The sequence below is a fragment of the Mastigoproctus giganteus genome, chromosome 3 (genome assembly GCF_048544385.1).
Source record: "Mastigoproctus giganteus isolate SK-2022 chromosome 3, ASM4854438v1, whole genome shotgun sequence".
NCBI lineage: Eukaryota > Metazoa > Arthropoda > Arachnida > Uropygi > Thelyphonidae > Mastigoproctus > Mastigoproctus giganteus.
This window is the reverse complement of record NC_143577.1, coordinates 197,243,034-197,261,720: the sequence shown is the minus strand read 5'-3', so window position 1 is coordinate 197,261,720 and position 18,687 is coordinate 197,243,034. Positions and strand designations below refer to the sequence as shown.

Below are 18,687 nucleotides of genomic sequence, written 5' to 3'. Positions count from 1 at the left end.
TATGACTGTATGCACCTTAAGACGAAGTAGCTTTTTACAAGTTGCCAGTCTTACCTTTTTATATTTTAACTTTTTCCTGGCGCACTATAACCCTGCTGTTTTTGCGCCACAAAAAATCAAAATCAATCAATCAATCAATCAATAATCTTGAAAATTTCGTCCTCATTCATTTTACTGATGCCTCTCAGAGCCTTAAACACCTCAATCAAAATCTTCTCTAAGGTGTCTAGTTTCCAAACTCTGCAGCCCACATGTTCGAAGTCTTTCTTCATAAGGATGCCCTTTTGCCGATCTCACCAGGCGAGTTACCCGTCTTTGCACCAGGAGCAATATGGCCTTAGTTGCTAATGCTCTTAAAAAAACCAAAAACCAAAAAAATCACATCTTTGCACCCTTTCAAGAAGCTCGATGTCTTTCTTTAGGTGCAGTCTCCATACTTGAACACAGTATTCCAAGTGTGGTCTAACAAAAGGCTTATATAATGGGATTATCACGTCCCTATCTCTACTTGCAAAAGTTCAATAGATCATCGATAGAACACCATGGGCCTTCCTTGCAACCTGTTTATAATGCTCAGAGAATTTCGTGTCTAACCGTATTGTAACACCCAAGTCCCTTTCCGCCAGTACTGGGTTTAGCTGAATTCTACCAAGTGAATAAGTTATTTTGGGATTACTGTTTCCCAGGTGTAATACCTTACACTTTGTTGGATTAAAGCATAGGTGTCATTTTTCTGACCATTCCTGAAGTCTATCTAGGTTTCTCTGAAGAAGCTCAGCTTGAAAGTGATCATTAACTACTCTACCAATTTTAACATCATTGGCAAATTTAGACATCACGCCCTCTATCCCTTCATCAATGTCGTTTATGAAAATTAAAAACAGTGGTCCTAATAAGTTGATGGATTGATAAATTGGATTGATGTACGAAGTGGAGTTCCTTGGGGAACTCCACTTCGTACATCAATCCAATCTTGAGGAATAGCCATTTATCACAACCCTCTGCCTCCTGCCCTGAAGCCATCCTGATATCCATCTAAGGATTTTCTCAATGATTCCAACCTGTTCCGGCTTATAAAGCAACCGCTCATGTGGGACTGAGTCAAAAGCTTTACAGAAATCTAAATAAATAATGTCGAAATTATTCCCTAAATCCAGCTCATGAGTGACCCTTTCAAAATAGTGAACCAGATTTGTTAAACATGATTTTCCTTTTACAAAACCATGCTGAGTATCTTTGAGAATTTCAATTCTATCCAAATGATCCTGAATTCCACCCTTGATCATTGCCTCCATGATTTTCCCTACCACTGAAGTCAGACTGACAAGTCGATAATTTCCCACTTCACTCTTAGAACCACCCTTATGTGTGGGAGATACATTGGCACTTTTCCAATCCAACGGAATCTCCCAGAGTCTAGTGATGCTCGCATAATTAGCCTCAATGGTTCAATGCACTCACTTGCAACCTCCCTTAAGATTATAGGGTATATTCCATCAACTCCAGGAGTCTTACTGGCCTGTAGGCTCCAAAACGTTTTTCATTAAATAATCTTGCGAAATTTCAGTATCATTTATTACATATTTTTCAACTTTGCTCCCACAATTTCCCATTGCCACAAAAGATTTTTCTTCTTTAAATATCGATGCAAAATAACTGTTGAGTTCATCTGCAATGGCAGCTGGTGTATTTAATACTATTCCCTTTCCCTTACATAAAGGTCTGATCTGGCTTGTCCTCTTCTTAGCATTTATATATGTGAAAAAGTCCTTATCCCCCCCCCTCTTTGTTCTGTTTGCGAGCGATTTCTCATAAACTGCCTTTGCCTGTCGAACCTTTTCTGTGGCTCTTTTACAGCTCATCTTCTAGCTGTTATAGGCTTCAATACTTTTTATTGCTCTGTAACTTTTCCATGCCACCGTTTTCTGCTCAAGTAATGTGGCAATTTCACCATTCATCCAACTTGGAACCCTCCTTGTGGAGTATATTTTTAATGGTAAATGCGCCTTCAAGGCCTCTGTGATTAATGTTTTCAAAGCATAGCACAGTTCAATTTTATTCGTTTTCTGTGCGATATCTACCCAGTTAATAGAGGCCATGTAGCACCTTAAGGCATCGTAATTTTCTTTTCTGAATTTATAACCCATTCCTTTGCCTTTTACTACTGCTACCTCTCTCTTCATCATCCACCATTGAACTCCGTGATCACTTCCTCTACTGTCAGCCATGTTATGTCATCTGATTCATGGGTGATGATGAGGTCTAGGATATTCTTTTCTCTAGTACTTTCCCTGACATGTTGATATAAATAACAGTCATCTAGTTGATTTAAAAATTTTGTTCCTCATGTCAAGTTTCCTTCCCATTTTCTCCAATCAATTAGATGCAAATTGAAATCACCCATAATAAGACATTGACGCTTACTTGCCCATTCCATTTGCATGTAGAGACTTTCGTCATAATCTTCACAATCACCTGGTCTGTAGATTACTCCTACTCGCATTATACCTTTGTTTCCAACTATCTCACACCATACAGATTCTATAGTAGTATGTGAAACGTCTGAATCCGGGAAAGCTATCATCGCACACAGGCTGCTTCTGATAAGAAGCATTACCCCACCACCCCTTCTTTCTACCCTATCCTTCCTAAATACATTATACAAGCCGTACTGAAACTCATCATCCCCTATTTCCAGTCCGTACCATGATTCCGTAAGCCCTATTATGTCCGCATTACTTGTTTTAACCATTAGTTTGAATTTGCTCATTTTATTGACGAAACTTCTAACATTACTATATAAACAATTAAGACTTACTCTTCTTGTAGATTTAATAACCCTAACGCAACCCTTGAAGTTTTTTAGGCTCTCTTCCCTGGCATTAGCTACCCGCTCACTTGAAACGTTTCTGCTCCCAGAACATCCAGATAATATGTCCAGTTGGGGAAACAGATAAGAACTCTTGAGGTATGTGTAAGAGTTACTTTGACCAATATTATCAGATAAATGCATGTCAGTATTACCCACATCCCCCTCCAACTAGCAGTTTGCCTGAACCTTTAAGCTATCCTCAATAATACTGGCAAAAACTTTTCACCACCTTTGTTTAAGTGTATCCTGTCTCTACAAAACAAATTCCTTCTACCTACAAGTGTGGGCCAAGCTGATAGAAATATCCCCCCCCCCAAAAAAAGCCTTGCAGAGTCCTTCAAGTCTTGAGTTAATCCACAAGGCTTTTAACATACAATCCCTCCTATCGTGTCTGGGCTGAATTGCAGACACGTAGACATTGTGGCCCAGCTCGCAACATTTCCTCAGCATGGTTCTTTTTTTTTCCAACACATTTTCAGATCGTGTACATTTAATGTCATTAGTCCCCACAAGAATAATAATATTCTCTTTACCTCCCTTAAAATCTGACAATCTGTTAATGACATCATTAATAGTTGCTCCCGGCAGACATACCCTGGTTCTACTCCACCTATCCTTATTACAAAAAATATTCCCTGTTTCCCTGACAATAGTCTCCTAATAAAACAAAATCCTTTTGAACCAGAGTAGTTTGCACTTGGTTTTTCTGTTTTGAGGCCCGAATCGGGAGTGCATCACTTGGTAGATTGCTGGAGTCTTGAGTCCCTGACGAGCTCCCAGATGCATTATTCTCGACGGCAAGCACTCATTTTTTTAATGACTCAAATTGTTCCATCAGTGCACCAAATTGTAATTTAAGATCAGTGCACTCCTTACATCGATCACAAAGAAAAGAATCCCCAGGTGAGCTGATTAGTCACCAGGTCGACCTTGGAAAACATTCCACAGGTTCCGCAACGGATTAAATCATGACTCTCACATAAATCGCCATCGGCTATTTCCGTGTGAGTCACGATACCCTGTGATGTGTTTAAGGCAGATCTCGTAATTACCATTATAAAATTAGCTAAATATCAATGAAAATTAACTTTAAAAAATGATATCTATAATATTATAAAAATCAAACTGTTACAGGAAAACCTATAACAAAATAATCCAACAATATACTAAATAAATCAAATATTTAAAAGCAATAATCAACAGTAATCCAATCCACTAAATTGAAGAGCCCTGACGAAGCGTGTCTGCTCACCCATACAAATAATTTACCTTGTTCGATATTGATGACCTCAAGCCCTGACACTTACCCTGCTGGGGCCAACATCTTCATCAGCATTCTGTGGTGCAACGATGATTTCACAGCCTTCAGATCTTTCAGACTTCTCTAGCTCGCTCATCATAGGATTACTTGGGATATACTATCTCTACAGGGTAGTTTCCGGTTGCTTTTCCTCGTAAGTTCCTTAAAAAAAATTATTTTATTTCATTTTATAATTTTTTTAATCCTTCAATGCATGTACATGTGGCGATTAATGATACAAAATGTGCAATTTCCCAACTTGGGAAATCACAATGTTCTATATCATTATCATCATCTAAAAAAAAAAGAAAAAAGATGATCATTAATGATAGTCTTTTTTTTTTTTTGACCTCCCCCTCATCAGTATAAACACAATACATTACATAAGCACCCATAATGGAAGTTACAGTTATGTGAATTCTCAGTGACTGCACACACGATTCTTGGTGAAGAATAGTAACATAAATTTGAAAGGTGCCATATACACTGAGTGGACAGAAATCATAGGATACCTTACCTACCTAGTAACGGGTGGACCAACCTTTTGCCTGGATAAGGGCAGTGAGGCATTGAGTCCACTAGTTCATGAAAGCATTCCACAGGTATTTCCATCCATAATTCAGCTGAATTCCTGAGTGGAGGATTGAAAGCTCGAATGAACCTTTCCACAGCAGCCCAAAGATGCTCCACAGGGTTCATGTTGGGAGGCCATTCCATGGTGGTATGGATTGAAATCTGTGGAATGCTCTTCGAACAATGTTCTAGTCACCGCAGATCTGTGGGGAGGCACAATGTCCTGCTGGAAAAGTCCCTTGCCCTGTGGATGTACGATGACCATGAAGGGATGCAGATGGTCCGGAAGGATGACACGTAACCTGGACTGTTCAGAGATGCATCTAGATGTGCCAGAGGTCTCAACGTGTGACTGTTGAACACACCCCAGACCATTACTGACTGTCCACCTGCCTGAACAGTTCCTTGTTGACACACAGGTGCATAGTTTTGTGTGGTTTCCGCCAGATACGCACCCTCCCATCTGCTCGAAATAACTGGAAGCTGGACTCATCGGACCAAGAGACCCGTCTCCAATCATCTAAGGTCCAGTGTCAATGTTCTTTCACCAAGTTGAGGTGTAGAGTCCTATGTCATGGTATTAGCAGTGTGACTCCGGTGGATCAGCAGCTCCCATAACCTATTGCAGCTAATGATCACCTGATGGTCTTGGTGGAGATGTTTCTTGCACCTCCTTTTTGAAGTCAGTGATGATTTGTGTCACTCACCTTTCTTTGCCCACAGCGCTGTCCACGATGAGATGTTATTCCGAAAATGGCATATTTCCGATACACTCTTGATACTATCAAACAGGGATAGAAATTGGCTCTATCCCTGTTTGATAGTATCAAACAGGGATAGAGCCAATTTCTGTAAAGTCTCTGTGGTAGAGTGACCTTTCATTTTTTTCAGCATTAAATCATAGTTACCACTTTTCTGACCATCCCTGCAGCCTATCCAATTCACCCTGGAGGAGTGCTGCTTGTCACTGATCATTAGCCATTCTACCTATCTTAATATCATTTGCTAATTTTGATATCATGTATTGTATCCCTTTGTCAGTGTTATTTAAGAAACTGAAATTCCAGCCACCCTAGCATCAATCCTTGAGGGCCCCATATTTAACTCAGTCTAGTCATATCTGAAGAGTGACTAGTAATCACAACCATCTGTCTCCAGTCTTGCAGCCATTCCACATCCATATGAGTATATTACTCATTATACCAACATATTCTAGCCTTACTATACAGTAATATGTGGTGCTGATCAGAATCGAATCTTTTGCTAAAGTCCAAATAAACAATGTCAAAATTATTTTCTACTTTGGTTATTGCATTCAGGTTTGGAGATCCCCTTTTGGGAACCATCCTGTTTGAAAGTATATAGACAATTTCAATAGGTTTGGTTATGGCTGCAAAGGGTTGTTTTTCAGAAATAGTTGGACACTGTTTCCATAAACTGCAGTGTTTAGAAATTTGGAAGTGTAATGACAACCTTGCTGAGATGTTTTATTTAATGATTTAAGAGTTAAGTAGACTAAACAAACAAGTATATTTTCCATTTTTCAGACATTAGATATACACACAAGTCCATAATTTGAGTTAAGAAAGAAGAGTTGCACACTAGATTAAGAGAAACTAATGTTCCATAACTTTGCTTCTTTGTTAAACTGGTGCAATGTGGCATTTAGGGCAAGTTACTGCTATGGATAAAGGGATGGTTAAGTGGAAGAAGACAGAGTGGTTATCACTGGGCACTGCTCTTCATGGACTAATGTTATCAGTGGAGTATCTCAGGGTTCAATGCTGTGCCCATTGTTGTTTTCAGTATTTATTAATGATATTGATAAAGGTATATTAGGCTTAATGTCAAAGTTTGCTGGTGATACAAAGGTTGGCAAAGTGATTAACGACGGTAATGATGGTGTACTACTACAACAAAGTTTAGAAAAATTAGGTCAATGGACTGAGAAATGGCAGTTGAAGTTTAGCATTGGTACTGCTTATGAGTATCAGTAATCTCAGAGTTACTTATCAACTGTGGGTAATAGAAAATACCCACAATAGAAAATACACAGGATAATAGAAAATTAAAAAGAACTGGGGTTAATTGAGTAGTCAGATGTGAAATTTTCTGAGCAGTGCAAACATGCTGCCAGGACAACCCATGAGGTTTTGTCAATGATATACAGAAACTTTGCTAGTAGGGATAGGAAGATGATTATCCCTTTGTACAAGGCCATGATTAGGCCATATCTAGAGTATTGTATACAGGTCTGGAGGCCTCACTTTAGGAAGAATGTAGATCTGCTGGAATGAGTACAGAGAAGTGCAACCAGATTGGTGAAGGGAACAAAAGGGTACTCTTACCTAGAAAGGCTTCAGTTCCAAAAATTGCAACGTCTGAAGACTAGGCCCCTGTGGGGTGATGTGATTGAGGTTATTAAGGCTTTGAATGGATTGAGTAAGCTGAATGTGAATGCCATTCTGCCTTTTACTGAAACACAAGAGAGGGCATAAATTTAAGTTGAGGAAGGATGGTTGCAGGACGTGTGTGAAAGTTTGCCTTTGGCCAGCGAGTTGTTGATTGTTGGAATAGGCTTCCATCTGTTGTTAACGAAGAACTAGACAAATTCTTGGAGGGTAAGGATGGATGCAGTCTTTTATTTATTTATTTATTTTTTGTTGATGCTATATAAGTTTGCTTTCTTGCATCATTTGCCACTACTAATACTAAATACTGCACTTCTATAACAATTTACCTAATTCAAACAGTTGTACTTTATAGCACTCCTTTAAGAACCTGTGAAACTTTTTACTATTAATTATTAAATTAGAATATTATATTTGGTTCTGTAATTTATATGAAAAGAAAAACTTCTAATATGTGTGTTTATTTTGCAGGTAAAAATTTTTATTGATGATTGTTTCTGTTCTTCAGGTAAGTTAATCTTAACAATTGTGTAAGAATCATGCATGGGGTGATTAACTATTAAATAATTAAGTAAATAGAAGACACTAAAAGGCCATGTAAATGGAGAGCAATATTGTGAGTTTTATTGAGGTTCAGGTGTATATTACAAAATGAAATTATATAACAATATTAATAACAATGTTATGTCAATTTATAACAAAATGCCATACTACTCAACAATCCTGCCCAACTCTGTTTTGATTCCTTATTGAGAAAATCATTCAAATTGAGAAAAAATAGGAAAATAGAAAAGAATGAGCAAATATCCTGTATGATGATGAGATAATTCTCTCTTTCTTAATGCAAGTTTTAGCTAATGTGTTTAACTATTTTCTCTTTAGCAACAGAAGCCAAATTGGTACATCAGAAAATTAACACTAATGATAACCATTTCAACATTTAAGTTTAAGCATTTATTAATGATAATTAAACATTTTTGAGAGAGATTTAATGAGAAATAATTTTTAAATAAAGATGGTGTATTATTAAATTAAGAGACTGAAACCATTACATGTATCAAATGGAATTTTGTTTTAATAAAAGGAGCTAAATATGTTTAATAACTCCTTTTTTACAAAGTAGTCATTAAACATATTTAAAGGATTTCAAACAACTTAAAAATATGAAAAAACATAAGTTAAAAAGATTTATTATTATTATTAGCCATATGGTGCAAGGAAGCCTGAGGCTTATGCTGCACCAGCCAAAAAAAAAATTCTGAGTTACCCTGAGAGAGAGAGAGAGAGAGAGAGAGAGAGAGAGAGAGAGAGAGAGAGAGAGAGAAGGGAATCACCAAGAAAAAGAGGAATGATGATATCCAGCTCAGGATCCCCTGAGTGTGCCAAGCCCATACTCACCAGATGTGAGCTTCAATCCATGCATGGTACTAAGTACTATAGGTTTTGATACTTTTCATGTTTGGGGTTTTCATAAAAAAAAAAAAAAAAAAAGGCAATTCAGAGCTTGAAGAATGTGTTGATACCTTTAAGGAGTTAAAACAAAGGATCCATCAACCAGATGGATGAGGCAACCAGAGAAAGTAATACTCTTGATCTGGTTATCAGCAGTGATCATTCGTGTATTAAGAATTTGCAGATAAAGGAACCACTAGGTGGCAGTGATCACAGTGTACTGATGTGGGATCTACTTAAAGATTTAATTACCATCAGGGGTAAAGGAAAGGGTTTTTGCTTCCGTAAAGGTGAGCACAGCGGTCTCCGACAGTTTTTAAATTTTGTACAGTGGGATAAACTGACGATGTTACCAACAGTAAATTCTAAGTGGGAAGCATTCAAGGAATTAATCGTGGATGCTACTAAAAGTTTCATACCTATTAAGAAATATTGTTCAAGGTTTAGGCCTAAATGGTTATCAAATGAACTAATGAGACTCGTGACAGAGAAGAAAAATGCATGGGATGCATATAAATTATGAAGCGACTCAGAAGCCTATGGCAGATATAAGCTAGTCTGTAATCAGGTCACAAAGGCAGGCGAAGGCAGATTACGAGAAATCCTTGGCAAAAGATGTTAAGAAAAACAGCAAGGATTTCTTTACTTATATAAACTCTAAGAGGAAGGGGATGAATCTGATTGGTCCACTTGACATCAATGGTTCGACTGTTGATGATCCTGCTCAGATAGCAAACAAACTGAATGAGTATTTTGCATCTACATTCACACATGAGGAATTATTAAGGTTTGAAAATGGCAGAAGGTTATCAAATTGTAGCAGGATACTTAATGATTTTGTAATAACTGAGAGCAAAGTGGAGGAGAAATTGTTGAAGTTAAACATAAGAAAGGCACCTGGGGTGGATGGGATCTATCCAGTTATATTAAAGGAGACGGTAAAGCAACTAAGCAAACCCTTAGCCATAATTATGAGAGCATCGTTGGACTCAGGGGAGGTTCCCACGGACTGGAGATGTGCAAATGTATCCCCAATTCACAAAGGAGGATCGAAGGGTGACACGAGTAATTACAGACCAGTTAGTTTAACTTCTGTTCCAGGTAAAATAATGGAGTCACTGGTTAAAGATGCATTGCAGGATTATCTAGACAAGACTGCAGCAATAATTCAGACACAGCATGGGTTTGTTAAGGGAAAGTCTTGTCTGACAAATTTGATAGGATATTATGATGTGGTTACAAAGGAACTGGATGCAAAAAATAATTTTGTTATCATATATTTGGATTTCAGGAAAGCTTTTGACACTGTTGCGCATGGAAGACTATTGTACAAATTGGAGCAGAATGGTATTAAGGGTAAGTTGCTACAATGGATAAAAGGATGGTTAAGTGGGAGAAGACAGAGGGTGGTAATCAATGGGTGCTGCTCTTCTTGGACTAATGTTATTAGTGGAGTCCCACAGGGTTTGGTGTTAGGTTCACTGTTGTTTTGTATATTTATCAATGATATTGAAGGTATATCAGGCTTAATGTCGAAGTTTGCAGATGATACAAAGTTTGGCAGGGTTGTTAATCACAGTAATGGCAGTGTGCTACTGCAACAGGATCTAGATAATTTGGGCAGATGGGTTAAGAAGTGGCAACTGAAGTTTAACCTTGACAAATGCAAAGTACTGCATGTGGGTAGAAGTAACCCCAGAGAAACGTACAAACTGTGTGGTACTACACTTAAGGTGGTAGAAAATGAAAAAGACCTGGGAGTAATTGTGCAGTCAGATATGAAGTTTTCTGAGCAATGCAGACAGGTTGCCAGGGCAGGTCATGGGGTTTTGTCAATGATATATAGGAATTTTGCTAGCAGGGAGAAGGAGGTGATTGTCCCTCTGTATAAGGCAATGGTCAGGCCACGCCTTGAGTACTGCGTACAGGTCTGGAGGCCTCATTTTAGGAAGGATGTAGATTTACTTGAGCGTGTACAGAGAAGGGCAACAAGATTGGTGAGGGGAATGAAGGGATCCTCCTACCAAGAGAGGCTTAAGTTCTGCAAATTGCAGTGGCTGGAGACTAGGCACCTGCGCGGTGATCTGATTGAGGTGTATAAGGCCTTGAATGGGTTGAGCATGCTGAATACTGATGGGATCCTTCCACTTGTTCAGATTACGAACCTAAGGGGGCATAAATTCAAATTATGAAAAGACAGATGTAGAATAGATGTGCAGAAATTTGCTTTTAGCCAGCGGGTTGTTAATTGCTGGAACAAACTTCCATCTTTCGTTGTGGAAGTTGATAGGTTGAATAAATTTAAGGAGGAACTGGACAGGCATTTGGAGGGAATAGTGTGTTTTTTTTTTTTTTTTTTTATACACTTGCTTTCTTGCATCACATGCCACTACTACTACTTAGCTGCCCATCTCAGTGGTACACTCATGCATTGGACAACACAGAGATATTCCTTAAGGCAGAAAACACTGGTTCTACAGTAACTATTGTCACAGAAATGGGGAATATACAGCAGACTCTTGATTAACTAGGACACTTCAAGACTCCAAATTTAAAAAAAAAAAATCGACCAGAAATCAAAAAATTCAAGTAATAACTAGAATACGTATAAACAGATATATTTTGCAAGTCGTAAATAAGTGACAAGCAGCATTATAAGTCGTCATTGACAGATTAATGCACCTATTATCTTGCAATCCCCGCTGTCTTCACATCCACCGCTCAAAAAAAAAGAAAGAAAAAAAAGACCAAGTGTTTAGTTTGTTTTAGTGCGTCGTGCTGATTGTTGTGTTCCGTTGCAGCGCAAAAGGCAAATTTTGTTTTGTTATTTATACCAGGGATGTCGGAATTTTTTTTATAGTGGGTTTTTTTTTTTTTAGAAATCGCGAAAATGATGGGTAAATGCAAAAGAGTTGCATTTTCAGTTAAACAAAAACTTGAAATTATTCAAAAGTTTGAAAACGGTGCATCTGTTAAATCTCTAAGGAATAATTATAATAAGGATGTATCAAAATGGCCAAACATTAACAAGTATTGCGCGGAATTCAGATTTGTCAATAATAATATGTTATTAGTCATTCCCGAGTTACGTAAAACTCGACGAAGTACTGGAATGTATCCTTACGTATGTTGGGAACTTTTGTATTTTTGGATTAACTGGGAAAGCGATTATCCGGGATTTGTTTTTTACTGTCTATCCCGGAAAATCGAGTGTCTACTGTATTGTACAAAAAAATAGGTAGAATAGCACATGATACATCTGCCAGGCATACTGTTCTACATCACTAACTTTGCAACTGATAAGGTATATCTACCAGGTGCAAATCACTTATCAACTTTTAAGTGCACAAAAGGATGAATTGTACATGTTGGTATAAATGATATTAAGAATAAGTGATGTGATTATTTACTTTAAGAAGTATAGAGCAACATTGAGAAAAAACCATTAGTTAGGATTAAATTTGAAAGCATCTAGGATTTTGCTCAGACATGATAGTAGGAGGTATGTGTTGAAGTCTTGTCAATAAATTTGGCCTTGGAGAGATTGAACAAGACTTGGAGAATTTTTTGAGTGTGGCTTGTGTTTCTTAACAGGGGAGGTTTTTTAAGGGATGGGGATACATTTAAATAGAAAGGGTGCAAGAATATTTGCTAATGCACTGAAGACTGCTAGGTAAGTCATAAAAGTGCTAGTTTGGGTAGTACACAAAGTAATAATTTTAACAGCAGCTACAAGTAGTCATTGATTCTTGCTCTGCTTCTGTTGGGATATTCAGAGGCCTGAAAAGTTGTAGGGGATTACAAAGGCTTCTGGCGGTCTTCATAGGGTAAGCACAGTGGTGAGCTATGGTGGGCTCACGAGAGACCATTGTTATTTTTTTTTTTTAATTTGCGAGCCCATTGTTGAGATTTATTTTACAAATGAAATACCGAAAGCAATTATTGAGTATCCAGAACCAAAACTACGGTGGGGCCAGCGGGTCCCCATTCCCAGCATTTTAATGGCGCAATTGATCGGTTATGTATTTTAAAATTGCTTCATTTTTGATTTAATTACAGTCGGACCTCTGTTTAATGAACTTCTTTATGGTGAATTTTTTTGAGTCCCCTTGGTAATTACGTTTAAAATAGTTTCCTTGAACAAAGAAATTTCCATGTAACGAAAGGATTAGGAGAGACAACTGTGTATGCATTATTCCCACCTCTGGCCTTTAAGCAATTTAGGTAATTAGAAAGTGCAAATTAAGGGTGAAAGGGATTACCGTTTCACAACGTTAGTAGTGTCCGTAAAATCTATGCAGTCACATACCGAGAAGTCGCGCTAGTCAGTACGCTTTCCATAGCCAGTCAGAGGATTAAGAAGACTTTCGATGCGGATTATAGTCTCTGGTCAACTTGTGTTGTGGTTCCCCTTTACTCCGACAAAGGAACATATGTTTTTTGGAGAAGAGAGTGATCCACTCCTTCCAGTAAATTTCTCCTGTCTGTGTTCACATGGTCGCAGTAGTAGAATATCCGTGTGATTTAGACATTTTGCACAGTATTCAAAGAACTAGTGAGAGTAGCAACATAGAGGCGGGGGGGGGGGGAATTGAGGCAACTAAAATATATAAACTTTACGAAGTTGAAATGTTGGCAGATTTTGAAACTTTGTCGAGCCTTTCACTGTGTAGAAAATGTTGAAAAATATAATGGCATACAGGCAATAATTAAAAAAAAAAAAAAACTGTACAGCTAGGCCTCGCATAACGAGAGTTCGATTAACGCAATATTCAGTTAACGCTATTTGAAAAATGATACCACTTTTCACTTTACACGATGCAAATTTCCAGTTAACGTGATTTTTTTTTTTTTTTTTTTTTATGCGATAGTTGAAAAAAGATTTGAATTGCACGTTAAGCTTACCGCGAGTCGTATGGTCAATAAACAAATGTTTGCCTGCTGCCCGCCTCGGTGTGTTCCATCAACCATCGGAAGAAGACATGTTTGTCTCCTGCTAATAAAGTCAATGCAGACTTGGATTTAAAAATTCAAATTTTTAAATGAGCCAGATGAAAATGTTACCGCGAAGGAGATAACAGTAAAAGAATTAGATGAAATCTTTCATATCGCATAGAACCTCAAACAAAAGGTTTGATGTTCTCTGTGATATTTATTTCGCCAGGGCCCAGAGAAGATTGTTGTTGGCTATCGGAAACTGATTGATGAAAAGAGAAAGTGAACACTGTTCAAATATTTCCGCAACAGTAATTTCTTCATTGTGTATTTTATGTCAGAGGTTCCCACAGTTTCTCGGTTCACGGCGCCTTTAATGTCTCGGTAATTTTTTCAAGGCGCACCCAGACCAAAAGAAACAGTTTCGTTTAGTAGTTAGGTCCAAACAACTTAATAAGAAATGCTGAAACTGTGAACTACCTCGAGCTAGTTCGCGCGGTGTCCGACAGATGTCGAGTATCGCTGTGTTTCCTTCGAAAATTTAAAATATTCCGCGGCACACAGTTTAAGAACCGCAGTTTTATGCAATAAACATTTAATTACATAATTATTTTCATTATCTTTTACATTATATACAGTTAAAAAGTTATTTAAAAGGTATTTTTAAAATTCTTTATGGACATTCCAGACGGTCAAGGACCAATTATAATTTTTCCTATTGGTTATTATATTCGATTAACTCGTTTCCATTTTGCGTGATGCGCTCGCGGGACGAATTAATCGTGTTAATCGAGGCCTGCCTGTATCACCAATCTCCAAAAATCTAGCACAAATTAAGGATGAATGTTAAAGAACTTGATGTGGAAACTATAAAGATCGGTTGTGTGTTCGGGCCACGATTAGCAGCTTGTAGCTTGCAGATGGTAATTGCGGGTTAAGGGAATTATCCTGCACTGCGCAAACATTTTGAATCAGAAGTTAAATATTCCGGATTATTAAATGGACTTTTAAATTTAGAATTTCTTAACCATTTAGCACTAATGGTCGACATCCTGCAGGAACTCTCTTACCTTTCAGAAGCTTTACAGAATCACAATGGTAAAAAGCATATAAATTGATTATTCGAACTATCAATGCTATTGCTAATTTGAAAAATTCTGAAGGAAATTATGAAGCAAAAATTGAGAGCATGTTGAAGTGGAAAGAATTTGAAGGAATAAAAATTGAAAGTAAAAAAATTACATTGTGACAAGTTATTAAATGCATTGTTTTATCCTTAAAGGATAACTTATTAATGGAACAGGGTGATTTTAAATTAAATAAAGAAAATAACGATACCATTGAAAAAAATTTTAAACATATGCTACTCGAAATCGTGAATTTGAAAGAACTTTCGTCTCGGTGGCAAGACATTGAAAACCGAATAAGAAATTTAAGTTTTCTGATAAAATATGAAATAAAAATTAATGATTTTAGAGATTTTGTCGATGACAGTTTATCTTTAAAATCGAGTGAAATTACCTTTTCAATTAAGAAAGCCAGAAAATATCTTTGAAACCATTGCCATTAGCAGTGCTGAAGCTGAGCGAGCTTTCAGCGTAATGAATACTATTGAGTGAATGAATGAATGAATAATGTTGACAATTAAACACATTGCAGGTCATGATGAGCATACATCTAAATGGAAAACCATTGCTTCGATTTGATCCAGATTGTTACATCAGATCATTCCTCTGTAATCATCGCTCAGCTATTGAGCAAAGCAGATCGACAACAAATATTAATAAAGAAGTAAATTATATATGGCAATTTTTATAATAAATTTTTCTTGAATATTTGTGAAATAATTTTTTTTCATGTAAGTTGTGATCTTTTAGTTGAAGCGACATATGCGTCTGTTAGGGGCTCCTAACAATGGAATGTAACGAAAATGCGAGATGAAAAAAGAAATTGTTGACAAATATTTGTATTGTTGAAATCATACTTACTGCAGTAGTAACTTCAGGAAGCATGATTGTGATGTCATACTATTCAAAAATTCTAAAAAGTTAGAACTCCAGACACCGTCGTATCCAGTTATCATTGTAAGGCGAGGCATGACGACCAGGATTTTAGGTTTTTTTTTTTTTTTATTAGATAGACCTAGGAACATTTTACACATTCACTTATACGCATGGTTAAAGGGGTAATAAGCCACATCTGTCCCCCCCCCCCTAAATTAGGCCCTGACTCGAGATATCATACCGGTCACGAAAATGCGTCACAAGCTATAATCACAGTACTAGAAGTGCAAGCATGGAAGTGCCTCTAGTGGAAGCTGCGAATGATGTCACTTCTGTGACCGATCAAATTTACTTGGTAGAAAGTCGGAAAAATTGCGAGCCCATTGTTAAAATGGGACTTAACATTTAGCATTAGCATTAGTAGAGGCATATGATGCAAGAAAGCAAGCTTATGCAGCATCAACCAAAAAAAAAACCGCTCCTGTTTCACTCCTCCATTCATTCCAAATACCTGTCCAGCTCAGCCTTAAATTTATTTAGGCTATCAACTTCCACAACAAAATATGGAAGTCTGTTCCACCAACCAACTACCCACTGGCTAAATGCAAACTTCCGCACATTTATCCTACAACTGTCTTTCCTCAATTTGAAATTATGCCCTCTCAGGCAATTGTTCTGAGCAAGAGGAAGGATCCCATCAGCATTGAGCATGCTCAAACCATTCAAGTCTTTATACTCCTCAATCAGGTCACCTCGCAAGTGCCTAGTCTCCAGACACTCTAATTTGCAAAACTTAAGACTTTCTTCATAAGAGCAACCCTTTGTTCCATTCACTAATTTTGTTGCCCTTCTCTGCACTCGCTCTAGCAGGTCTACATCCTTCTTAAAATGAGGCCTCCAGACCTGTATACAGTACTCAAGGTGTGACCTGACCATTGCCTTATACAAGGGGATAATCACCACCTTATCCCTATTAGAAAAATTCCTCTATATCATTGACAAGACACCATGAGCTACTCTTGCAGACCATCTGCACTGCTCAGAAAACTTCATATCTGGCTGCACAATTCCCCCCAGGTCCTTTTCATTCTCTACCACTGTCAGTGTAGTACCACAGAGTTGATACATTACTCTGGGGTTACTGTTTCCCATAAGTAGTACTTTACATTTGTCAATGTTAAACTTCATTTGCCACCTCTCAGCCCATCTGCTCAACTTTTCTAGATCCTGTTGCAGCAGCATACTGTCAGTAGTGTCCTTAACAACCCTGCCAACCTTTGTATCGTCTGCAAACTTAGATATTAAGCTTGATATACCATCATCAATATCATTTATAAATACAGAAAACAACATTGGACCCAACACTGAACCCTGAGTGACTCCACTAATAACATCGGTCCATGATGAGCAGTGTCCATTGATTACCACTCTCCCACTCAGCCATTCCTTTATCCATAGCAGCAATTTGCCCCCAATGCCACTGCTCCAATTTGTTCAGCAGTCTTCCTTGTGCAACAGTATCAAAAGCCTTTCTAAGATCCAAATATATAATATCAAAGGTATTCCCTGCATGCAGTTCCTTTGTGACCGCATCATAGTATGCAATCAAATTGGTCAGGCGAGACTTTCCCTTAACAAAACCATGCTGTGTCAGAACTATAACTGAAGTCTTGTCTAGATGATCCTGCAGTGCTTCCTTAACCAATGCCTCCATTAATTTTCCTGGAACAGAAGTTAAACTAACAGATCTATAATTACTTGTGATGCCTTTTGATCCTCCTTTGTGAATTGGGGTCACATTTGCACATCTCCAGTCCATGGGTACCTCCCCTGAGTCCAAAGAAGCTCTCATAATTATGGTTAAGGGTTTGCTTACTTCCTTTGCTACCTCCTTTAATATAACTGGATAGATCTCGTTCACCCCGGTTGATTTGCTTATGTTTATCTTCAACAATTTCTTCTTCACTTTACTCTTAGTTATTACAAGATTATCTGGATCACTGCCAGAGTTTACTTCACCTCTGGCATTCTCCTCCTTGAATAACTCCTCGTGTGAATGTAGATGCAAAATACTCATTTAGTTTGTTAGCAACCTGAGCAGGAGCATCAACAGTTGAATCATCAACTGTTGATGTCTTTGTTTGTACATGCACCTGTTCCTATTCTTAGCTACCCTAACACAACCCATGTGTTTACTTGTACCGCAGTGGCTCCCAGCAGTCTCTGAAATACCATGCATCTTGTTTTTCAGGCTTCTGCTCATTCTAATAGAAGCAGTGCAAGAATCTCTTTCACCTCTGCCAGTGGCTACTGTCAATCTATTAGTCCTTGTATCCCCAAGCTAGCAGTTTTCCAACCAACCTTAACACTGCCTCGATAGCATCAGCAAATATTCTTGCACCCTTTCTATTTAAGTGTATCCCATCCCTGTAGATGCAGTCTCTCCTGTTAACAAGTACAGACCAGGCTGAAAAAATTCAACCCCTTGAGCCTTGCATAATCTTTCGAGGGCTGAATTGATCGACAACGCTCTCATCATATACTCCCTCCTATCGTGTCTGGGCAGAATTGCAGACACTTTCAAATTCAACCCTAATTCACAGCTTTTTTTTCAACAGTGATCTGTACTTGTTAAGTAATTCCGCCGGTCTCCTACTCTTAATATCATTAGTGCCAATGTGTACAACAATATCACCTTTTGTGCCCTTAAAAGAGGATATCTGCTCTACAACGTCATGAACCTTTGCCCCTGGTCCTGTTCCACCTATCCTTTTTACATACCATGACAATAGAGTCACCCAGGAAAACCTGACAATAGATATCCGCAGTAAGGCCTCTAAGGTTGGGATTATTCATACCACAAATTTAAATAATCAGTTTTTGTAAATATTATTTTACAGTCTTTTGTGTCATTTTATTTTATTATTAAATCAGTTTTAAATGGTTGGTGTATCTGTTTAAATTTGTGGCCTGACAATAGTGTCACGAAGAACTACTAGTTCCTGTGAAACCAGTGCATTCTGCCTTGGGGGTTGCCACTGTGTTGCATGATGATCAAGTGCAAGCTCTAGCATTGATGTGAGCAGCTAAGAGCTTGATGGGCCTCTCAATTTAGATCCTTCGGGGGCATCCACCTTGTCC

General features: G+C 37.9%; 2 protein-coding genes across 2 annotated transcripts in view; both read left to right on the top strand.

The window, feature by feature from the left end:
• The window catches only part of LOC150088557 (serine/threonine/tyrosine-interacting protein-like), a 187,368-nt gene that overhangs the window by 119,302 nt on the left and 49,379 nt on the right, over window positions 1-18,687 (top strand). The window contains exon 6 of the mRNA XM_090370231.1: window positions 7,628-7,664. Within this exon, the coding sequence (XP_090226357.1) occupies window positions 7,628-7,664 (37 nt within the window). The remainder of the gene's footprint in view (window positions 1-7,627; window positions 7,665-18,687) is intronic.
• The window catches only part of LOC150088556 (serine/threonine/tyrosine-interacting protein-like), a 117,577-nt gene continuing 106,524 nt past the window's right edge, over window positions 7,635-18,687 (top strand). The window contains exon 1 of the mRNA XM_090370801.1: window positions 7,635-7,664. The gene's annotated coding sequence lies outside the window, so the exon portion shown is untranslated. The remainder of the gene's footprint in view (window positions 7,665-18,687) is intronic.